This window comes from Entelurus aequoreus, linkage group LG08 (assembly GCF_033978785.1).
Source record: "Entelurus aequoreus isolate RoL-2023_Sb linkage group LG08, RoL_Eaeq_v1.1, whole genome shotgun sequence".
Classification (NCBI taxonomy): Eukaryota; Metazoa; Chordata; class Actinopteri; order Syngnathiformes; family Syngnathidae; genus Entelurus; species Entelurus aequoreus.
The window spans coordinates 6804597-6831082 of record NC_084738.1 but is presented as its reverse complement, the minus strand read 5'-3'; the positions used below and the strand labels follow the sequence as shown (position 1 = coordinate 6831082).

The window sequence follows — 26486 nt, the reverse complement described above, 5'->3', positions numbered from 1 at the left end:
GCTTAGAAATCCCCTCAATGACCAGTTTGACATGTCAATATCATTCAAATGTGTTGATTGTTTGTCTTGACAGTTTTTTACTATGTCCAATATTTCCTTCTCTTCCACTCTCTCAAGGAACATTGATCATGGATTTGTCTTCAGCAGATCCCCCAAATGCTCTCCTTCCACCCTCCATCCATCATTTGACTCTCTAGATCAGGACCTACTTTAACAAACACGTGATTGAAGTGATCTGCCACCTCCTCCATTTTGTCATTTTCAATATCATCTTCTTTGAAATATTTAGGTAAGCTGTTTTGTTTGACACCATCTCTTATTATACTGTTTAATATGTACTTACTGCCAATATTTACAACTTAGTACTTATTTTTACTACTTATTACCTATATTCACCACTTACTGCCAACATTTACTGCTTACTACTTATTTGTACTACTTACTACCTATATTTATCACTTACTGCCAATATTTACAACTTAGTACTTATATTTACTACTTACTTGTCTTACTACCTATATTTACCACTTACTGCCAATATTTACAACTTAGTACTTATATTTACTACTTTCTACCTATATTTACCACTTACTGACAATATTTACTACTTAGTACTTATATTTACTACTTATATTTACTACTTACTACCCATATTTACCACTTACTGACAATATTTACTACTTAGTACTTATATTTACTACTTATATTTACTACTTACTACTTATATTTACCACTTACTGACAATATTTACTAGTTATATTTACTACTTACTACCTATATTTACCACTTACTGACAATATTTACTATTTACTACATTTATTTACCACTTACTGACGATATTTACTACTTTCTACTTATATTTACTACTTACTACCTATATTTACCACTTACTGACAATATTTACTACTTACTACCTATATTTACCACTTACTGACGATATTTACTACTTACTACCTATATTTACTACTTATTACCTATATTTAGCAGATACATATACCACTTACTGATGAAATGTACTACTTACTACCTATATTACCACTTACTGACGATATTTACTACTTACAACTGATACATATACCACTTACTGATGAAATGTACTACTTACTACCTATATTTACTACTTATTACCTACATTTACCACTTACTGACAATATTGACTACTTACTACTTATTCTTACCACTTACTGATGATATTTACTACTTACTACCTATATTCACTACTTGCTACCTATATTTAACACTCACTGACAATATTTACTACCTACTACTTATATTTACTACTTACTACCTATATTTACCACTTACTGACTGTATTTACTACCTGCTACTTATCTTTACTACTTACTATGTATATTTACCACTTACTAACAATATTTACTACTTACTAGCTATATTTACTTCTTACTACCTATATTTACCACTTACTGACGATATTTACTACTTACTACTTATATTTACTAATTACTACCTATATTTACCACTTACTGACGATATTTATTACTTACTACCTTTATTTACCACTTACTGACGATATTTACTACTTACTACTTATATCTAATACTTACTACCTATATTTACCACTTACTGACGATATGTTCTACTTACTAGCTATATTTACTACTTACTACCTATGTCTACTACTTACTATCTATGTTTACAACTCTATATTGACTACTTACTAGCTATGTTTACTACACTATATTGACTACTTAATACCTATATGTACTACTTACTACTTGTGTTTGCTACTAACTAATTGTGTTTACTACTTACTACCTATGTTTACTGCTTATCACCTATGTTTACTCCTTACTATCTACAGTATGTTTACTACCTATGTTTACTACCTACTACCAGTGTTCACTATCTATGTTTACGACCTACTTTCTATGTTTACTACTTCTGTTTACTACTATCTAGCTATGTTTACTACTTACTACCTATATTTACTACTTATTACCTATATTTAGCACTTACTGCCAATATTTACTACTTATATTTACTACTTACTACCTATATTACCACTTACTGATGATATTTACTACTTACGACTGATATATATACCACTTACTGATTACATTTACTACTTACTACCTATATTTACTAATTACTACCTATATTTACTACTTATTACCTGCATTTACCACTTACTGACAATATTGACTACTTACTACTTATTCTTACCACTTACTGATGATATTTACTACTTACTACCTATATTCACTACTTACTACCTATATTTAACACTCACTGACAATATTTACTACCTACTACTTATATCTACTACTTACTACATATATTTACCACTTACTGATGGTATTTACTACCTGCTAATTATGTTTACTACTTACTACGTATATTTACCACTTACTAACAATATTTACTACTTACTAGCTATATTTACTTCTTACTACCTATATTTACCACTTACTGACGATATTTACTACTTACTACTTATATTTACTAATTACTACCTATATTTACCACTTACTGACGATATTTATTACTTACTACCTTTATTTACCACTTACTGACGATATTTACTACTTACTACTTATATCTAATACTTACTACCTATATTTACCACTTACTGACAATATTTTCTACTTACTAGCTATATTTACTACTTACTAGCTATATTTACTACTTACTACCTATGTCCACTACTTACTATCTATGTTTACAACTCTATATTGACTACTTACTAGCTATGTTTACTACACTATATTGACTACTTAATACCTATATGTACTACTTACTACTTGTGTTTGCTACTAACTGCTTGTGTTTACTATTTACTACCAATGTTTACTGCTTATCAGCTATGTTTACTCCTTACTATCTACAGTATGTTTACCACCTATGTTTACTACCTACTTTCTATGTTTACTTCTTCTGTTTACTACTATCTAGCTATGTTTACTACTTACTACCTATGTTTACTAGCTTCTTAACAACTTACTAGTTCTGTGTGCTACGTACTACCCATGTTCACTACTTACTACTGTAACAATATGCACTAGTTACGAACTAAGTTTCCATTTACTGGCTATGCTTGCTATTTTCTACCCATGTTTGCTACTCTATATTTACTACTTGCTACCTGCATTTACTACTAACAACCTGTTTTCTACTTACTTCTTATATTTAACACTTACTGTCCGTTTCCTACTGACTACCTATGTTTACTATTTACTACTGAACCAATATTTACTACTTACTACCTATGTTTACTAGTTCCTAGCTATGTTTGCTACTTCCTATCTATATTTACTACTTACCACCTATATTTACTGCCAATGTTTTACTATTTACTACTGCCTATGTTTGTTACTGTATGTTTACTACTGTACCTATATTTACTTCTTACTACCTATGTTTATTAGTTACTAGCTATGTTTTGTACTTTCTATCTATGTTTACAACTTACAAGAGCTACTGTCTTTATAAATAGCAGTGTTTATTTGCTAGCATTAGCATGTGTTTGGTGGTTATCTGCAACTCCTTCTCTCAATATTTCAACCATGTAATCTAAACATGCATTCATCCAATTTGTGTGAGATGATTATTAGGTGGATCAATACATTACAGATAATTATCATTAATATATCATTAATTATAGACACAATCTTGAAATGTGAAAAATGGGCCGGCATCTCGAAAAAATATTATTCTCATCAATATATTTACAGAAATGAAAACTTACAAACAAGTTGAACTAGATAAATAATTCATAATATTATTCAAATGATATATTTCACAAAGCTGCGGGATTATCATTAGACATCATTTTACATTAACGTGTGGGTTTTTTTCACATTTATCCCGACAGACGTCACAAGGAACCACACAAGTCTGTGGCCACCGACAAGACCAAGCAAGCACACCACACGGTGACAATACCTCAGCTGCAAACACCCACGGGTGACTCACACACACACACACACACACACACACACACACACACACACACACACACACACACACACACACACACACACACACACACACACACACACACACACACACACACTCACTCACACACACACACACACACACACACACACACACACACACACACACACACACACACACACACACACACACACACACACACAACAAATCAAAGTGCAGGGAGTGATTTGTGTGTAGGTGCATGCTTGTGTGTGTGTGTGTGTGTGTGTGTGTGTGTGTGTGTGTGTGTGTGTGTGTGTGTGTGTGTGTGTGTGTGTGTGTGTGTGTGTGTGTGTGTGGTTCCAGCGTGGGCAGTGCTAGCTCAGCGCTTTCAGTCAGGCCAATTAATTAGAGAGGAGTGGCGGAGTGGAGACTCGGCCAGTGTGTTGCTGCTACAGCACATTAGTCACGGTGCTCCGCCTCCACTCGGACACATGTCACGGTGCTCCGCCTCCACTCGGACACATGTCACGGTGCTCCGCCTCCACTCGGACACATGTTGGTCACCACAGATTGTGTCGTTGTGCGCTTCAAACTCCAACGTTTGGCGAAACAAAGCAGGCAAAATGTGATTTTGTTGTGCAGGGGTACCTAATGTTGTGTCATACTGAGATATGTTCTGGACTAGGTATGGCCAACTGGCGACCACGGGCCCCTCGGCGCAGTTCTAAACGTGGGACTGACTAAAAACAGCACAGTGCCCCTTTCATATAGAGGATCTTTGACTAGCATTTCTGTATTAGGTCATCAAAAACAGCCGAGCACCCATGTCGAATAGAGAATCTTTGAATAGCATTTCTGTATTAGGTCCTCAAAAACAGCAACAATCCCCTGTCATGTAGAGGATCTCTGACTTGTGTTTTTGTATTAGGTCATCAAAAACAGCAGAGCACCCCTGTCAAATAGAGAATCTTTGAATAGTATTTCTGTATTAGGTCCTCAAAAATAGCAGAGATCCCTTGGCATGTAAAGGATCTTTGACTGGTGTTTTTGTATTAGGTCATCAAAAACAGGAGAGTGCCTCTGTCATATAGAGGATCTTTGACTTGTGTTTTTGGATTAGGGCCTTAAAAACAGCAGAGTGCCTCTGTTATGTGGAGGACATTTGACTTTTGTTTTTGTTTAAGGGCCTCAAAAATATAAAGATATAAAAGATCTTTGACAATGTGTTTTTGTATTAGGGCCTCAAAAACAGCAGAGTACCTCTGTTATGTGGAGGACCTTTGATTTGTGTTTTTGTATTAGGGCCTCAAAAAAAAAAGGATCTTTGACTCGCGTTTTTGTATGAAATCCTCAAAAACAGTAGAGCTTCCCTATCATATCAACTCTCCTGAAGGAATCAATAAAGTAATATCTATCAAATGGAGGATCATTGACTTGTGTTTATGTATTAGGGCCTCAAAAACAGCAGACTGGCTCTATCGTATAGAGCAGTGGTCCCCAACCACCGGTCCACCGCCCGGTACCGGTCCGTGGGCTGATTGGTACTGGGCCGCACAAGATATTATAAAAAAAAAAAAAAGTTTTATTTTTATTTTTTTTAATGAAATCAACATAAAAAACAGAATATATAGATGATCTATCAATATAGATCAATACAGTGTGCAGGGATACAGTCCGTAAGCACACATCATTGTATTTCTTTATGGCCAAAAAAATAAAACAAATAAAGATAAACAATAAAGAGCTTCTGTCATATAGGAGATCTTTGACAAGCCTTCTTGTTTAACTCTTCACAATGTTTAGCTCTTCACAATGTTTAGCTCTTCACAATGTTTAGCTCTTCACAACGTTTAGCTCTACACAATGTTTAGCTCTTCACAATGTTTAGCTCTTCACAACGTTTAGCTCTTCACAACGTTTAGCTCTTCACAACGTTTAGCTCTACACAATGTTTAGCTCTTCACAATGTTTAGCTCTTCACAATGTTTAGCTCTTCACAATGTTTAGCTCTTCACAATGTTTAGCTCTTCACAATGTTTAGCTCTTCACAATGTTTAGCTCTTCACAATGTTTAGCTCTTCACAATGTTTAGCTCTTCACAATGTTTAGCTCTTCACAATGTTTAGCTCTTCACAATGTTTAGCTCTTCACAACGTTTAGCTCTACACAATGTTTAGCTCTTCACAATGTTTAGCTCTTCACAATGTTTAGCTCTTCACAATGTTTAGCTCTTCACAATGTTTAGCTCTACACAATGTTTAGCTCTTCACAATGTTTAGCTCTTCACAATGTTTAGCTCTTCACAATTGGTCTTCCAAAACATGACAATGTTTCCAACATTGCTGAACAAATGTTGGACTGTTGTGTTTGCAGCAAGTTCTTGGAAAGGGCAAAGCACTCTTGTCTTCTAGAACAGAGGTCAAAGTCCTTTTAACTGAGGGCCACATGGCAGTTATGTTTGGCCCCACAGGGCCACTTCTAACAGTGAATAATATTATTACACATCTTTTCTATGCATTTTATTAGTCGATTTAAAACAAACTAAAATGTAAAAAAATATATGGTAAGTTGCAATAATTTCACTTGAAAATGTAGTGTATATTACTGTAAATGGAAAAACAGTACTGCTGTTTTTATGGTAAAAAAAAAGACAGCTCAGTTGCCAGAATTTTATTGTAAAATTTACATTAGTTTTTTTACTGTAAATTAAAAAAACTGCAATTTTACAGTAAAATTTTGGCACCTGAGCTGCCAGTTTTTGTTTTGTTTGTTTTTTTACCGCAAATCAACAAGTGTAGATTTGTCGGTGTATTACCGTAAATGCCAAAACGACACCACAGTTTATTACAGTAAAAAAAAGTACTGTTTTTTCCATTTAGAGAAAAATGCTGTAAAAACCGCAGTACATTTCACAATTTTACCATGACATCTATTGCTACTTTCACTTGTATTTTTATTTGATGGATAACTTGCTTTGAAATCATTATTATGAGTATTTATTTCTATTTAAAAATGGTTTGAATGTTTGATAATACATTTTTGCATAATTAGACAATATTTAAGTTAACATAATTTGCGATTACATGGAGTACATATTTTATTTTTCTCCCAAAATAAAAAGAAAGAATACATTTAGTTAGAAAAGTTACAGTACTTTATTGATACATATTATTTCCAGGCTTTCAAGGGCCAAATAAAATGAAGTGGTGGGCCACATCTGTGTTATAGAACCTCTTTGACTTGCAGAGCAGAGCGCTCCTGTCATTAGGAGGATCTCTGATAATGCTTTTGTAATTTGTGCCTTAAATATGAGCATGTTTGTCATTTAATGAGGTAAAAATGATGTAAGAAAATAGGCTACTAAAAGTGTGTCCCACAGGGCTTTTTAGTAGATTATTTTCAAACAGAAAATATTTCTGTACAATTTTGTATCCAGTTTGTCAGGAATGTAATCATATTAGAGTTATGTTGTGCCAAGTGGACCTCATTGTGTTAGTAGACTGTAATAAGAGTCATAAAGAACAGACTTTACCAGAAGAATCAATAACCGCAGTCACTGTCCGTCATCATCATCATCGGTGCATTACGACAAAGAACAAAGACATTAATGCGCCTCAGGCCGCTGAAATGTTTCTACCTTCAGTGCGCAGAAGATGCACGAGTCCTCCATGCACTTGTGCGTGGTCAGCTGCCGGAAGCTTCTGCGGAAGATGTCCAGGTGCCACAAAACCTGCCGCAAAATCAAACAATCAATCAATCAAACTTTATTTAGAAAGCACTTTTCATACATAGAAGAAATGCAACGCAAAGTGCTTTACAAAGTTAAAAAAAAATAGCCCGCTGACCAATATCCCCCATTATCACATATGTACGCATGGACACATATACCAAACACACACACACACACACACACACACACACACACACACTCACACACACACACACACACACACACACACACACACATATGCAACTACAGTCGTGCTCATAAGTTGACATACGCTGGGAGAATTGATGATTTCTTGGCCATTCTTCAGAAAATATGAATGATAACACAAAAAGCTTTCTTCCACTCATGCTTAATGGTTGTGTGGAGCTATTTATTGGCAAACAACTGTGGTTACTCTTTTTAAATCTAAATGACAAAAGAAAGTACCCAAATGACCCTGATCAAAGGTTTACATACCCCAGGGACTTTGATGTGATAACATGCACAGAAGTTGACACAAACAAGTTTGAATGACTAATCAAGGTTCCAATCCTCACCTGTGACATGTTTGTTTGTAATGAATGTGTGTGTATAAAAGCTCAGTGACTTTCTGACAGACCATTGCATCTTTCATCCAGTGCTGCACACATGCTTCTGGATTCTGAGTCACGGGGATAGACTACAGACTTCGTCGTGTGAAGAAGCCTACAATTTTTTTGGTTGTGTTTTCCTCTCCATTTGCTGAATGGCAATATACGATATATATCTCGATATTTTTTCCGTAAAGTAAAAACAAAACAGTCCTAGTTACCTTTTATGACTTTTCTTAATTTAAAAACATGCTATAGTATGTTTTTACTGTCATCATTTTATTGCATGATTTTTGTATCCCTTTAATTTAGGTAGCCAGGGACTGCAGATGGAAATCAGCTATTTAGCTATAATCTGGTACATCTATCTATCTATCTATCTATCTATCTATCTATCTATCTATCTATCTATCTATCTATCTATCTATCTATCTATCTATCTATCTATCTATCTATCTATCTATCTATCTATCTATCTATCTATCTATGTATCTATCTGTCTTTGAGCTTAATGTTTCTGTGCATTGTCCCTTCAAATAAAGACTAAACTAACCTGAGATACTAAGTATGTAATTATTATGACTTAGTAAGTCAATATTTTGACTTAGTAATTTACTAAGTCAAAATAATGACAAAATAATGACTTACTAAGTCAAAATAATGACAAAATAATGACTTAGTAAGTCAAAATAATGACTTACTAAGTGAAATGAATGACTTACTGTTAGTAAGCGTTTGCAATAAGCGTTTGCAAAAAGGAGTTAAAAGTGTGGCCACATGCTGACATAAGTTCAACTCATCATGCTTAATGTATTACAGCATTTGTAGTTGATTTTTATTATGTAATTCATAAATAGAACTAAATAAAATCTTGCATAACTAATAGGATAAAAAGCAAAAAACAAATGACTTCAATAACATAATTAACAAATCCAAAAGGTGGTTCTCAAGCCTGCTCTTAAAAAACACACACAAAGTAAGAAAAAGGCGGCGAAGACAAATCAAACGCCGGCGGAAAAAAAAAAAATCCTCCAAAGTGCCGCGGCACGATGCTGGCACTCGGTCGTCATGGAAACACAACATGCTTCCCCCCCAGGTGCGTCCCCTCGTTATCAAAAATAGCGAGCCGCGGAAAGCACTTGAGTGAGGGTCATTTGTTCCGACAGGAAGTGAGGCTTTTACGCGGCGGGGACTATTTTCCGCACAATTTGCGACCGCAAAAAAAAAAATCACGATAACGAGCGAGCAAGCAACACGAATCACGAAGATGGCGTTTTCTTTTTCTTTTCTTTTTTAGATGAAAGTCAAATCTCGCCTGAGGACAAAGAAAAGTCCCCCAGTACTGGACAAAGCTGCAGTGTCGTCATGGCAACATCAGGCTCACTCATTTACTGTGTGAAGTTTTGCTCGTTAATCTCCATTGATTATATTTGCATATTTATCCCGCGTAATCCACAGATGTGTGCACACGTACACAACATTTTCTCGAGTGTACGAGGGCGTTTACTTTATTTTTACTAACAAACTCTTTCCTTCACCTCCTGTCACCTTTTTAACTTTTCATCTTTGCCAGCATGCACTTTTTTTATTTCTCCTTTTTTTTTTTAGATCTTCTTCATCCCGATCTTTCTTCTATCTTCCATCATCTGTGCCCTCTCCATCTTCAGGCACTAAGCTTGTGCCCCCATCCAAGGCTTAGCGTGTCCTCCATCTCCTCATCTGAAGACTCGGTGGTGTGGTGTGTGTATGCCAGCTGGAAGTCTGGAGGTGTGTGTGTGTGTGTGTGTGTGTGTGTGTGTGTGCGTGTGTAAAAGCAGGGAGATGCAGCAGCAGCACTGATGCAGACTAAGCATCTCAGCAAACACAAACACCCTAACCCTCTCAAACATTGCCAAAACCAAAGTGGAACATGCAAACACTCATTAATATGGAGCTTAGCTCGCTGTCACGTTTAATTATCAGTTCAAATGTGTGTGTGTGTGTGTGTGTGTGAGGGTCCTTTAACTTGGCGTTAAAAGGAATGTCCACACGGGGCACTGTCAGGATGGCAACTACTATTGATTGAAACTTGTATTAGTAGATTGCACAGTACAGTACATATTCTGTACAATTGACCGCTAAATGGTAACACCCCAATAAGTTTTTCAACTTGTTTAAGTCGGGGTCCACGTTAATCAATTCATGGTAAAGTCATGGTGTGTTGTTTTGCTTTTTGTTGCGCCCCAGAAAGTGTTAATGCTGTAAGTATTGTACTTATTACACGCCAACTGTTTGATTGTAACGCGCATGACAAATTTGGAGGTCTGAAATCGCCATGTAAAATCGCTAATGCTAAACCAGGGGTCACCAACGCGGTGCCCGCGGGCACCAGGTAGCCCGTAAGGACCAGATGAGTAGCCCGCTGGCCTGTTCTAAAAATAGCTCAAATAGCAGCACTTGCCAGTGAGCTGCCTCTATTTTATATATATATATATATATATATATATATATATATATATATATATATATATATATATATATATATATATATATATATATATATATATATATATATATATATATATATATATATATATATATATATATATCCTGTATATATATATATATATATACTATAGCCTAGTCTTTATTTTTTACATATATATGTATATATTAAATGTATATATTTTTTAAAATTTAATTTATTATTGTACCCTTATTTTATATACAAAAGCCAAAAGCAGTGAAGTTGTCACGTTGTGTAAATGGTAAATAACAACAGAATACAATGATTTGCAAATCCTTTTCAACTTATATTCAATTGAATAGACTGCAAAGACAACATATTTAATGTTTAACCTGAGAAACTTTTTTTTAGAATTTAATGGCAGCAACACATTGCAAAAAAGTTGTCACAGGGGCATGTTCACCACTGTGTTACATGGCCTTTCCTTTGAACAACACTCAGTTTTGGTTTGGGAAGTGAGGAGACACATTTTTGAAGTGGAATTCTTTCCCATTCTTGCTTGATGTACAGCTTAAGTTGTTCAACAGTCCGGGGGTCTCCCTTCTCACATTGCAGGTGCCACACATTTTCAATGTCTGGACTACAGGCAGGCCAGTCTAGTACCCACACTCTTTTACTATGAAGCCACGTTGATGTAACACGTGGCTTGGCATTGTCTTGCTGAAATAAGCAGGGGCGTCCATGATAACGTTGGTCCATATGTTGGTCCAAAACCTGCATGTACCTTTCAGCCTTAATGGTGCCTTCACAGATGTGTAAGTTACCCATGTCTTGGCCACTAATACACCCCCATACCATCACACATGCCGCCTTTTACACTTTGTGCATATAACTACTTGTATGGTTTTTGTCCTCTTTGGTCAGGAGGACACGGCGTCCACAGTTTCCAAAAACAATTTGAAATGTGGACTCGTCAGACCACAGAACACTTTTCCACTTTGCATCAGTCCATCTTAGATAAGCTCGGGCCCAGCGAAGCCGGCGGCGTTTCTGGGTGTTGTTGATAAATGGCTTTGGTTTTGCATAGTAGAGATTTAACTTGCACTTACAGATGTAGCGACATCCTGTAGTTACTGACAGTGGTTTTCTGAAGTATTCCTGAGCCCATGTGGTGATATCCTTTACACACTGATGTCGCTTTTCGATGCAGTACCGCCTGAGTGATGGAAGGTCACGGGTATTCAATGTTGGTTTTTAGCCCTGCCGCTTACGTGCAGTGATATCTCCACATTCTCTGAACCTTTTGATGATAACACGGAGCGTAGATGGTGAAATCCTTCAATTCCTTGCAATAGCTGCTTGAGAAATGTTGTTCTTAAACTGTTCAACAATTTGGTGACCCTCGCTCCATCCTTGTTTGTGAATGACTGAGCATTTCATGGAATCTACTTTTATAGCCAATCATGGCACCCACCTGTTCCCAATCAGCCTGTTCACCTGTGGGATGTTCCAAATAAGTCTTTGATGAGCATTCCTCAACTTTATCACTCTTTTTTGCCAGCTTTTTTGAATGGCGATTTCAACTCTTACCAGTTTGGTACATAAATAGGGCTGTAACTACTTCATTTCGGATCGATACCCAAATTTGTGGTATCATCCAAAACTAATGTAAAGTATCAAAACAACAGAATAATAAGTGATTATTAAGATTAAAGATTAAGATTACATTTGAACAGAAGTGTAGATAGAACATGTTAAAAGAGAAAGTAAGCAGATATTAACAGTAAATGAACAAGTAGATTAATAATTCATTTTCTACCACTTGTCCTTAATAATGTGTACAAAATAATAGGTGTATAAATGACACAATATGTCACTGCATATGTCAGCAGACTAATTAGGAGCCTTTGTTTGTTTACTTACTACTAAAAGTAAAGTTGTCTAGTATGTTCAACATTTTATATAAGGACAAACTTAAATAAGAAACTTATGTTTCATGTACCCTAAGATTGTTTGTTAAAATAAAGCCAATAATGCTATTTTTTTTGGTCCCCTTTATTTAGAAAAGTATCAAAATACATTTTGGTACCGGTACCAAAATATTGGTATCGGGATACCAGTGAGCTGCCATATATATATATATATATATATATATATATATATATATATATATATATATATATATATATATATATATATATATATATATATATATATATACTATATATATATATATATATATATATATATATATATATATATATATATATATATATATATATATATATATATATATATATATATATATATATATGTTAGGGCTGTGAGTCTTTGGGTGTCCCACGATTCGATTCAAAATCGATTCTTGGGGTCACAATTCGATTCAAAATCGATTTTATTTTCAATTCAACACGATTCTCGATTCAATTTTTATTTATTTTTTTATGAAAACAATACCATAATAATGCAATACAATTTCAAAAGCAAAGCTGAGCCAGCAACATTCAGAATAGCAATAAACAGAGCAATTGAGGACACAAACATGACACACAACAATTGAGAGGAGACACAAACACCACACACAACAATTGAGAGGAGACACAAACACCACACACAACAATTGAGAGGAGACACAAACACCACACACAACAATTGAGAGGAGACACAAACACCACACACAACAATTGAGAGGAGACACAAACACCACACACAACAATTGAGAGGAGACACAAACACCACACACAACAATTGAGAGGAGACACAAACACCACACACAACAATTGAGAGGAGACACAAACACCACACACAACAATTGAGAGGAGACACAAACACCACACACAACAATTACAAACATTAATAAACAAAACAATTACAAAAAATGAACAATAGTGTCATAGTGGCTTACACTTGCATCACATCTCATAAAGTAAATGTCTAATGATAATGTCAATGAGGGACTTTTAATCACTGCTATGTTGAAATTGTAACTAATATTGATACTGTTGTTGATAATATTCATTTTTGTTTCACTACTTTTGTGTGTTTGTGTCTCCTCTCAATTGTTGTGTGTGGTGTTTGTGTCTCCTCTCAATTGTTGTGTTTATTGCACTTGTGAGTGTTGCTGGTTTTGGAATGGGAGTGCATTGTTGTGGTATTGCTGTGTATTGTTTTGTTGGATTGATTCATTTAAAAACAAAAAAATTACTAAAAAAATAATAATTAAAAAATCGATTTTTTAAAAATGAGAATCGCGATTCAAATTCGAAATCGATTTTTTCCCACACCCCTAATATATATTTATCGCAACTGAAAAGGTGCACCTGTATTGATTACCGAGACTGTGTCGGTTGAAATGTGAAAAATACCCATTGTTAAACCTCAGTGACCTCTGACCTCACAATTGCACAAAAGATCCTTGTAGAAAGTCTTCCAACAAGCACTTCACTTTCAATATGTGAATAAACGCCAGCGTGGTATGTTGGGTGTGCGTCACTGACCTGCAGAGCGCTGTTCAGGAAGTATGTTGGGTGTGCGTCACTGACCTGCAGAGCGCAGTTCAGGAAGTATGTTGGGTGTGTGTCACTGACCTGCAGAGCGCAGTTCAGGAAGTATGTTGGGTGTGTGTCACTGACCTGCAGAGCGCAGTTCAGGAAGTATGTTGGGTGTGTGTCACTGACCTGCAGAGCGCAGTTCAGGAAGTATGTTGGGTGTGCGTCACTGACCTGCAGAGCGCAGTTCAGGAAGTATGTTGGGTGTGTGTCACTGACCTGCAGAGCGCAGTTCAGGAAGTATGTTGGGTGTGCGTCACTGACCTGCAGAGCGCAGTTCAGGAAGTATGTTGGGTGTGCGTCACTGACCTGCAGAGCGCAGTTCAGGAAGTATGTTGGGTGTGTGTCACTGACCTGCAGAGCGCAGTTCAGGAAGTATGTTGGGTGTGCGTCACTGACCTGCAGAGCGCAGTTCAGGAAGTATGTTGGGTGTGTGTCACTGACCTGCAGAGCGCAGTTCAGGAAGTATGTTGGGTGTGCGTCACTGACCTGCAGAGCGCAGTTCAGGAAGTATGTTGGGTGTGCGTCACTGACCTGCAGAGTGCAGTTCAGGAAGTATGTTGGGTGTGCGTCACTGACCTGCAGAGCGCAGTTCAGGAAGTATGTTGGGTGTGCGTCACTGACCTGCAGAGCGCAGTTCAGGAAGTATGTTGGGTGTGCGTCACTGACCTGCAGAGCGCAGTTCAGGAAGTATGTTGGGTGTGCGTCACTGACCTGCAGAGCGCAGTTCAGGAAGTATGTTGGGTGTGTGTCACTGACCTGCAGAGCGCAGTTCAGGAAGTATGTTGGGTGTGCGTCACTGACCTGCAGAGCGCAGTTCAGGAAGTATGTTGGGTGTGCGTCACTGACCTGCAGAGTGCAGTTCAGGAAGTATGTTGGGTGTGCGTCACTGACCTGCAGAGCGCAGTTCAGGAAGTATGTTGGGTGTGCGTCACTGACCTGCAGAGCGCAGTTCAGGAAGTATGTTGGGTGTGTGTCACTGACCTGCAGAGCGCATTTCAGGAAGTATGTTGGGTGTGTGTCACTGACCTGCAGAGCGCAGTTCAGGAAGTATGTTGGGTGTGCGTCACTGACCTGCAGAGCGCAGTTCAGGAAGTATGTTGGGTGTGTGTCACTGACCTGCAGAGCGCAGTTCAGGAAGTATGTTGGGTGTGCGTCACTGACCTGCAGAGCGCAGTTCAGGAAGTATGTTGGGTGTGCGTCACTGACCTGCAGAGTGCAGTTCAGGAAGTATGTTGGGTGTGCGTCACTGACCTGCAGAGCGCAGTTCAGGAAGTATGTTGGGTGTGCGTCACTGACCTGCAGAGCGCAGTTCAGGAAGTATGTTGGGTGTGCGTCACTGACCTGCAGAGCGCAGTTCAGGAAGTATGTTGGGTGTGTGTCACTGACCTGCAGAGCGCAGTTCAGGAAGTATGTTGGGTGTGCGTCACTGACCTGCAGAGCGCAGTTCAGGAAGTATGTTGGGTGTGCGTCACTGACCTGCAGAGTGCAGTTCAGGAAGTATGTTGGGTGTGCGTCACTGACCTGCAGAGCGCAGTTCAGGAAGTATGTTGGGTGTGCGTCACTGACCTGCAGAGCGCAGTTCAGGAAGTATGTTGGGTGTGTGTCACTGACCTGCAGAGCGCAGTTCAGGAAGTATGTTGGGTGTGCGTCACTGACCTGCAGAGCGCAGTTCAGGAAGTATGTTGGGTGTGCGTCACTGACCTGCAGAGTGCAGTTCAGGAAGTATGTTGGGTGTGCGTCACTGACCTGCAGAGCGCAGTTCAGGAAGTATGTTGGGTGTGCGTCACTGACCTGCAGAGCGCAGTTCAGGAAGTATGTTGGGTGTGTGTCACTGACCTGCAGAGCGCAGTTCAGGAAGTATGTTGGGTGTGTGTCACTGACCTGCAGAGCGCAGTTCAGGAAGTATGTTGGGTGTGCGTCACTGACCTGCAGAGCGCAGTTCAGGAAGTATGTTGGGTGTGCGTCACTGACCTGCAGAGCGCAGTTCAGGAAGTATGTTGGGTGTGCGTCACTGACCTGCAGAGCGCAGTTCAGGAAGTATGTTGGGTGTGCGTCACTGACCTGCAGAGCGCAGTTCAGGAAGTATGTTGGGTGTGCGTCACTGACCTGCAGAGCGCAGTTCAGGAAGTATGTTGGGTGTGCGTCACTGACCTGCAGAGCGCTGTTCAGGAAGTATGTTGGGTGTGCGTCACTGACCTGCAGAGCGCTGTTCAGGAAGCAGCTGTTCTGTCCCGGCTCGTTGCTCAGACCCTTGCTGGGCGCGATGGAGGTCATAGTTCTCGGGGTCGCCAGCCCCTGCACCCCGCCGGACGCAAAGTAGTTCCTCTTCCACGACATCCCTACCCGGGGCGGACAGAGCGCCGGCGTCTATGTCACTCCCATGAGAGTGAAAGAGGGTGAATGAGGGATGAGGGAGGGGACGGAGTCGCTAGATGGAGAAGACGTGCTGAGTCTTGGACGGGGATTTGGCCCCCATGCAAGTTTGGCCCCTGTCCAGTTGTGGTTTTACTCCCTCCGAATCCGTGCGCTCGCTGCCAGAGCCGCTGTTGGCGTTTGTCTGCGGCTGCTCCTTTGGCAAGTTGTCCTTTGGCTCTTCCTGTCAGATGAGCGGGGCCGGCCAGACGCTCACATGTCCTTTCACGCTGGACCTGAGAGACACAAAGAGCGAGCTGTCAGGGCACAAACGTCTAACGCCGTCTACGCTTTTCGGAGTAAACACCGACAGACACTCCTCCTTTGCACCTGGGGAAGTATTTACCTTTTCATCTTCCAAAATCATGGGACTGCAATGTCAATTTAGGTCACAATGCTTCTCAAATAGTGGGCACCATGATACGTGTTTGGGGGGCGTGAGAAACAACTTTGTGTTACAATAATTGTTTGTGAGTTTTCACAAAAAACGTTGTGTTGAAATGAGTACCAGGCAAGAAGACAAAAGCTGTCTTTGAAACCTACCGAGAGTAAGGCTCGTAAAACTCCACTGTGTTGGGGGAAAGCAAGATGAAGGTGTTCCTGTGTTCTTTCATGTATGGCAGGGGTCACCAACACGGTGCCCGCGGGCACCAGGTAGCCCGTAAGGACCAGATGAGTAGCCCGCTGGCCTGTTCTAAAAATAGCTCAAATAGCAGCACTTACCAGTGAGCTGCCTCTATTTTTTAAATTGTATTTATTTACTAGCAAGCTGGTCTCGCTTTGCCCGACATTTTTATTTCTAAGAGAGACAAAACTCAAATAGAATTTGAAAATCCAAGAAAATATTTTAAAGACTTGGTCTTCACTTGTTTAAATAAATTCATTATTTTTTTACTTTGCTTCTTATAACTTTCAGAAAGACAATTTTAGAGAAAAAATACAACCTTAAAAATGGTTTTAGGATTTTTAAACACATATACCTTTTTACCTTTTAAATTCCTTCCTCTTCTTTCCTGACAATTTAAATCAATGTTCAAGTAAATTATTTTTTTTAATTGTAAAGAATAATAAATACATTTTAATTTAATTCTTCATTTTAGCTTCTGTTTTTTCGACAAAGAATATTTGTAAAATATTTTTTCAAACTTATCATGATTAAAATTCAAAAAAATTATTCTGGCAAATCTAGAAAATCTGTAAAATCAAATTTGAATTTCTTTTAACATTTTTGTTCTGGAAAATCTAGAAGAAATAATGATTTGTCTTTGTTACAAATATAGCTTGGTCCAATTTGTTGTATATTCTAACAAAGTGCAGATTGGATTTTTACCTATTTAAAACATGTCATCAAAATTCTAAAATTAATCTTAATCAGGAAAAATTACTAATGATGTTCCATAAATTATTTTTTAAAGTTTTTCTCTTCTTTTTTTCGGTTGAATTTTGAATTTTAAAGAGTCGAAATTGAAGATAAACTGTTTCAAAATTTAATTGTAATTTTTTTTTGTGTTTTCTCCTCTTTTAAACCGTTCAATTAAGTGTAAATATCATTAATTATTAATAATAACATAGAGTTAAAGGTAAATTGAGCCAATTGGCTATTTCTGGCAATTTATTGAAGTGTGTATCAAACTGGTAGCCCTTCGCATGAATCACTACCCAAGAAGTAGCTCTTGCTTTCAAAAAGGTTGGTGACCCCTGATGTATGGTAATCAACAGAAAGATATTGTTCTAACCCAAGGACTTCAAAGCGGAGAGATGACAGGATCTGCCCAATTTCCAGACGACCTCTTTTTGAAGTATTTTACAAACTATTTTATGGACCTCTTTTTGAACTATTTTACAAACTCTTTTTGAAGTGACCTTTTCTGTGAATTGTTTACGACCTTTTCTGTGAACTTTTTGCGACTTTTGTTCTTTGGAAACAGCGGTTGCCAGGTGGTCGGGGAGGGTCCAAAATAAAAGAAGGAGGCGTGCAATCTTTTGGCAGAGTGTGCTGAGATACCGTACAGGGGTACAGTGTACAGACGACTCTCCTCAATATTCAGTCCAAATTGAATTCTGTCTCTATTTAATTCTTTGCCTCTTGTCTTGTTTAAGAGATGTCATCAGTGTTTAAACCTGACACCTTGAGACCTCCAAATTCGGGAGATGGGGGAGCAGGGGGGTGGGGGTGTATATATTTTCAAGTATTTCTTATATATATATAAATAATCCGTTCATAAATGAGTATATCCGTTTGGCCACATCGGGGGAACACCGTGGCGCAGTTGGGAGAGTGGCCGTGCCAGCAACCTGAGGGTTCCCAGTTCGATCCCCACCTTCTACCAACCTTGTCACGTCCATTGTGTCCTTGAGCAAGACACTTCACCCTTGCTCCTGATGGGTGGTGGCTAGGGCCTTGCATGGCAGCTCCCGCCATCAGTGTGTGAATGTGTGTGTGAATGTGGAAATAGTGTCAAAGCGCTTTGAGTACCTTGAAGGTAGAAAAGCGCTATACAAGTATAACCCATTTACCATTTATACCGTACAACCCTACTATAGATTATGAAAGTAGTTGAACTATACAGTTAAAAGATGGATGTACTGGAGGTGTTTGATCGGATGAACCTGTTGACTTCCCCTGCCAGGTCGGTGTGACACGGCACCGGCACGGCAAAATCATTTCATAATCACTACTTAGCGACGTGGGCGTACCTACACAACATTGCATAACGCCACAGGAGTTGCGAGCTAATGGAGCCGCAGTGCCTTTTTGGCAAAGTCCCGCCTTCCTGTCTTTGTTGCCAGGTTGCTTTGACGGCACCACCTTTCTCTGCGGAAGCGGCGCCAGAGGGCGGGCGGGCCGGCGGGCGTCGCGGCGGTGAAAGCTAATCTATCCATCCATCGCTAACGGTATCCTTCAGAACATTCCGCGCATAAATACACAAACCCAGCTTGGGTTTATGGAGGGATTTGGCAACCCTGTTTGACATTTTTCGCCTCTCCCGAACAGTATTTCGAGCTTCCGTTTCAGCATACAGTGACTGTTCCTATATGTGTGTGTGTGTGTGTGTGTGTGTGTGTCTGTGTGTGTGTGTGTGTGTGTCTGTGTGTGTGTGTGTGTGCCCCGCTGAGTGGGTGTGGAGAGTGTGATCACACATTCTCTTTCTGACTGCACCCCTCAGTCTCCAACAAACCCAGCAAAATCACTCTGGCAAGTGCTGTTATATGCGGTCTGTGTGTGTGTGTGTGTGTGTGTGTGTGTGTGTTCTGGCAATGCTTACTTAATGGGGACATCGCTCTGTTTACACACCTTTAGGGGACCTCTGACGGTATGGGGACAAAAAAACAGGTGCCCTAAAGCAGTGGCCCGGTACCAGTCCGTGGACCGATTGGTAGCGGGCCGCGGCCGCACAAGAAATAAAATAAATAAATAAATACATATATATATATATATATATATATATATATATATATATATATATATATATATATATATATTTTTTTTTTTTTTAAATTAAATCAACATAAAAAACACAATATATACATTATATATCAATATAAATCAATACAGTCTGCACGGATACAGTCTGTAAGCACACATGATTGTAGTACTTTATGACAAAAAAGTACTAGGGTTAGGGTTAGGGTTAGTTAGTTATATTTACATCTAACACCATTTCCCAACTCATATGGAAAGGAGGTTTGTATAAGAGGACATCTGTAGTTCTGTATTCTGACGATCATGTCATATTTAATTTGAACTTTTTTATTTTTTAAATGGTCCTCAGTAGTCACGTACAAATGTGTGTGAATTATGCAAAATGATTGAAATTTGGTCCCCATGAACCATATGAACTCTTTCCCCCAGTAAGAATGATCAGCACATGACTTCATCAATCCAGAGATTTAAAGACGTGTCTGAGCTAAGTGGCCAGTGGACATTTCACCTCATTGTTGTTACGCCTCCACAACCTGTAGAAAGGTGCTCCCCACAAGTCATCAACTTGGTCCCCATTCCAAATGATAACCAGTATGTGTGTGTGTGTGTGTGTGTGTGTGTGTGTGTGTGTGTGTGTGTGTGTGTGTGTGTGTGTGTGTGTGTGTGTGTGTGTGTGTGTGTGTGTGTGCGCGCGGTGGGCTAGTTACCATGGAAATAGGCCAAGCAAGCAGGCACGCGGGAGGAAAAGCCGAAGCATGTGATATTAGCGCGCACACACTTTCAAACACACATGTGGAGACACATGGGGCCAGTGATGATGAGGATGATGATGATGATGATGATGATGATGAGGAGGATGATGAGGATGATGAGGATGAGGATGATGATGAGGATGATGATGAGGATGATGATGATGAGGATGATGAGGATGATGTGAAGTGAATTACATTTATATAGCGCTTTTTCTCAAGTGACTCAAAGCGCTTTACATTGTGAAACCCAATATCTAAGTTACATGTAAACCAGTGTGGGTGGCACTGGGAGCAGGTGGGTAAAGTGTCTTGCCCAAGGACACAACGGCAGTGACTAGGATGGCGGAAGCGGGGATCGAACCTGCAACCCTCAAGTTGCTGGCACGGCCGCTCTACCAACCGAGCTATACCGTCATGATGATGATGAGGATGATGATGATGATGATGATGATGAGGATGATGATGATGATGATGATGATGATGATGATGATGATGATGCCGCAGACCTCCTGGAAGCCACACTGAGTAAAAGCGTCACGTTCATCAAATTCTCCGTCCGTGCAGGACGCAGTAGAATGTGTGACGTGTGGCTTCATCGCAGGGCTGGCCAAACTTTGGACGCGAGGAGCCGCGTATGAGAAATTGCAAGGATGTGATTAGGCTTGCAAAATTCCGTGAATATTAATTTCCATGGGAATTAATGGGAATAAACATTGAATGCAACATGCTCGATGATTATTAGCTACAAACCCCGTTTCCATATGAGTTGGGAAATGGTGTTAGATGTAAATATAAAGTGAATACAATGATTTGCAAATCCTTTTCAAGCCATATTCAGTTGAATATGCTACAAAGACAACATCTTTCATGTTCAAACTCATAAACTTTATTTATTTTTGCAAATAATAATTAAGTTATAATTTCATGGCTGCAACACGTGCCAAAGTAGTTGTGAAAGGGCATGTTCACCACTGTGTTACATGGCCTTTCCTTTTAACAACACTCAGTAAACGATTGGGAAGTGAGGGAACTAATTGTTGAAGCTTTGAAAGTGGAATTCTTTCCCATTCTTGTTTTATGTAGAGCTTCAGTTGTTCAACAGTCCGGGGTCTCCGCTGTCCTATTTTAGGCTTCATAAAGCGCCACACATTTTGGATGGAAGACAGGTCTGGACTGCAGGCGGGCCAGGAAAGTACCCGCATTCTTTTTTTTTTTTACAAAGCCACGCTGTTGTAACACGTGCTGAATGTGGCTTGGCATTGTCTTGCTGAAATAAGCAGGGGCGTCCATGGTAACGTTGCTTGGATGGCAACATATGTTGCTCCAAAAGCTGTATGTACCTTTCAGCATTAATGGTGCCTTCTCAGATGTGTAAGTTACCCATGTCTTGGCCACTGGTTGAGGTGGGCGGGGTTTGGTGGTAGCTTGGGTGTATAGACTTAGACTTTTATTGATAAACTCACTAACAACTTTGACGATGCCTTGCGCGAAATTATTGATAGTATAGCACCGCTAAAGCAAAAAAGGGCCCCTAAAAGGCGCACCCCATGGTTTACAGAAGAAATTAGAGCTCAGAAATTATCATGTAGAAAACTGGAACGCAAATGGCGCGCGACTAAACTTGAGGTTTTCCATCAAGCATGGAGTGATAGTTTAATAACTTATAAACGCATGCTTACCTTAGCTAAAACTAAATACTACTCAAATCTCATCCGCCTCAACAAAAACGATCCTAAATTTCTGTTTAGTACAGTAGCATCGCTAACCCAACAAGGGACTCCTCCCAGTAGCTCCACCCACTCGGCAGATGATTTTATGAATTTCTTTAATAAGAAAATTGAACTCATTAGAAAGGAGATTAAAGACAACGCATCCCAGCTACAACTGGGCTCTATTAACACAAATACGACTGTATATACGACGGACACTGCCCTCCAAAATAGTCTCTCTATTTTTGATGAAATAACATTAGAGGAATTATTACAGCGTGTAAGTGGGATAAAACAAACAACATGTTTACTTGACCCACTTCCTGGGAAACTTATCAAGGAACTGTTTGTATTATTAGGTCCATCAGTGTTAAATATTATAAACTTATCACTTTCCTCCGGCACTGTTCCCCTAGCATTCAAAAAAGCGGTTATTCATCCTCTGCTCAAAAGACCTAACCTCGATCCTGACCTCATGGTAAACTACCGACCGGTCTCCCACCTTCCGTTTATTTCCAAAATTCTCAAAAAAACTGTTGCACAGCAGCTAAATGAACACTTAGTGACTAACAATCTCTGTGAACCTTTTCAATCCGGTTTCAGGGCAAATCACTCTACGGAGACAGCCCTCGCAAAAATGACTAATGATCTATTGCTAACGATGGATTCTGATGCGTCATCTATGTTGCTGCTTCTTGATCTTAGCGCCGCTTTCGATACCGTCGATCATAATATTTTATTAGAGCGTATCAAAACACGTATTGGTATGTCAGACTTAGCCTTGTCTTGGTTTAACTCTTATCTTACTGACAGGATGCAGTGCGTCTCCCATAACAATGTGACCTCGGACTATGTCAAGGTAACGTGCGGAGTTCCCCAGGGTTCGGTTCTTGGCCCTGCACTCTTTAGTATTTACATGCTGCCGCTGGGTGACATCATACGCAAGTACGGTGTTAGCTTTCACTGTTATGCTGATGACACTCAACTCTACATGCCCCTAAAGCTGACCAACACGCCGGACTGTAGTCAGCTGGAGGCGTGTCTTAATGAAATTAAACAATGGATGTCCGCTAACTTTTTGCAACTCAACGCTAAGAAAACGGAAATGCTGATTATCGGTCCTGCTAGACACCAACATCTATTTAATAATACCACCTTAACATTTGACAACCAAACAATTACACAAGGAGACTCGGTAAAGAATCTGGGTATTATCTTCGACCCAACTCTCTCGTTTGAGTCACACATTAAGAGTGTTACTAAAACGGCCTTCTTTCATCTCCGTAATATCGCTAAAATTCGTTCCATCTTGTCCACTAGCGACGCTGAGATCATTATTCATGCGTTCGTTACGTCTCGTCTCGATTACTGTAACGTATTATTTTCGGGCCTCCCTATGTCTAGCATTAAAAGATTACAGTTGGTACAAAATGCGGCTGCAAGGCTTTTGACAAAAACAAGAAAGTTTGATCATATTACGCCTATACTGGCTCACTTGCACTGGCTTCCTGTGCACTTAAGATGCGACTTTAAGGTTTTACTACTTACGTATAAAATATTACACGGTTTAGCTCCAGCCTATCTCGCCGATTGTATTGTACCATATGTCCCGACAAGAAATCTGCGTTCAAAGAACTCCGGCTTATTAGTGATTCCCAGAGCCAAAAAAAAGTCTGCGGGCTATAGAGCGTTTTCTATTCGGGCTCCAGTACTCTGGAATGCCCTCCCGGTAACAGTTAGAGATGCTACCTCAGTAGAAGCATTTAAGTCCCATCTTAAAACTCATTTGTATAATCTAGCCTTTAAATAGACCCCCCCTTTTTTAGACCAGTTGATCTGCCGTTTCTTTTCTTCTCTCCTCTTCTCCCCTGTCCCTTGCGAGGGGGAGTTGCATAGGTCCGGTGGCCATGGATGAAGTGCTGGCTGTCCAGAGCCGGGACCCCGGGTGGACCACTAGCCTGTGCATCGGTTGGGGACATCTCTGCGCTGCTGACCCGTCTCCGCTCGGGATGGTTTCCTGTTGGCCCCGCTGTGGACTGGACTCCCGCTGATGTGTTGGATCCACTGTGGACTGGACTTTCACAATGTTATGTCAGACCCACTCCACATCCATTGCTTTCGGTCTCCCCTAGAGGGGGGGGGGGGGGGTTACCCACATATGCGGTCCTCTCCAAGGTTTCTCATAGTCATTCACCGACGTCCCACTGGGGTGAGTTTTTCCTTGCCCGTATGTGGGCTCTGTACCGAGGATGTCGTTGTGGCTTGTACAGCCCTTTGAGACACTTGTGATTTAGGGCTATATAAATAAACATTGATTGATTGATTGATTAGACTTCCTTTTTATTGTCATTCAAATTTGAACTTTACAGTACAGATAAGAACGAAATTTCGTTGCATTAGCTGGTTGTAGTGCAGGATAAAAGAGCAATAAGGTGCAGATATAAATAAATAAATAGATTACTGTACAGATAAATATATTGCACTTTTGCATATGCATCCACGTTTATGGATGTATGTTATATTGTCTTTGTTATTCCAGTGAGATCATCCATTTTAGGGGGGAGTTGAGGGGATTATTATGATGCCTTCAAGAGTCTAACGGCCTGAGGGAAGAAGCTGGAGGTTCTGCTACGGAAGCTGCGGAACCTCTTTCTAGAGTCCAGCAGTGAAAACAGTCCTTGGTGGAGGTGGGAGGAGTCTCTGCACATTTTCTGAGCCCTGGTCAGGCAGCGGCTTTTTGCCATCTCCTGGATAGGAGGAAGAGGAGTCCTGATCATCTTTTCCGCCGTCCTCAACACTCTCTGGAGAGACTTGTATGATATTATTGTATTATATTGCAGCGTCCCGGAAGAGTTAGTACTGCAAGGGGTTCTGGGTATTTGTTCTGTTTATGTAGTGTTACGGTGCGGATGTTCTCCTGAAATGTGTTTGTCATTCTTGTTTGGCGTGGGTTCACAGTGTGGCGCATATTTGTAACAGTGTTAAAGTTGTTTATATGTCCGCCCTCAGTGTGACCTGTATGGCTGTTGACCAAGTATGCATTTGCATTCACTAGTGTGTGTGTAAAAGCTGGGCCGGCACGCTGTTTGTATGGAGGAAAAAGCGGCCGTGACGACAGGTTGTAGAAGACGCTAAAGGCCCGCCCCCAATATTGTTGTCCGGGTGGAAATCGGGAGAAATTCGGGAGAATGGTTGCCCCGGGAGATTTTCCCGACCGGAAGAAGATGGATGGATGGATAGTGAAGGGAGCAGTGTGGAAATGTGGCTCCAAAAACAAAAGTAGTCAAATAGCCTACCGTACTGGCGCCATTTTGGCCTGCAGGTGCAAGTTGAGCACATTTCTATGTTGATTGTGTTTAATTGAATGCACGTCAACGCATCAATTATCACGAACATTTTCATGGTCTTGTACTCGTCATCTCCTCGGCAGCGCCAGTTACAACAAGTTTTACCTTTGCGGCAGCTCGCATTGGAACCATCTGGCATCCGTCAGGGTGACGGCCGATGATTACCGGCGGATCGATGGGAGCCGGCGAAGGCGCGGCTGGGAGCAAACGCATCTGTTTCCTCCAAAGTGTGACACCACGAGTACTGATGCAGACACGGCCAAATCCCACACCTACTCGATGCGTTGTAAAATAAAAATAATGACAAGCGATGGAAAATGGATGGATATTGTGCAGATAATCAATCAATCAATGTTTATTTATATAGCCCTAAATCACAAGTGTCTCAAAGGGCTGATAACTATGAATGGGAGGTTTCAGAGTAATAGCATAATAGAGTAATCAGTATCGGCCTATTTTCGTTGATGCCCTCTGGCTGATATTCATTGTATTTATGGTCCCCCAGCTGACGAGAGGCTAGCAGCTAATCATGTGTCTCCATACACCAGGGATGTCCAAAGTGCAGGTCATTTGTGAACGGCCCCACGGCCCATTTTAAAATACGATTACAAAAATGAAAAACATAAAAAGTGGTATAAAAGAGCAAACA

At 39.9% G+C, this 26486-nt stretch overlaps 1 protein-coding gene across 1 annotated transcript in view; it reads right to left on the bottom strand.

The window, feature by feature from the left end:
* usp54b (ubiquitin specific peptidase 54b) overlaps window positions 1–26486 on the bottom strand; it is a 133068-nt gene that overhangs the window by 79248 nt on the left and 27334 nt on the right. Inside the window, exons 2-3 of the mRNA XM_062055416.1 lie at window positions 16390–16841; window positions 7535–7627 (exon numbers count right to left, since the gene is read on the bottom strand). Of these exons, the coding sequence (XP_061911400.1) occupies window positions 7535–7627; window positions 16390–16530 (234 nt within the window). The 5' untranslated portion in view covers window positions 16531–16841. The remainder of the gene's footprint in view (window positions 1–7534; window positions 7628–16389; window positions 16842–26486) is intronic.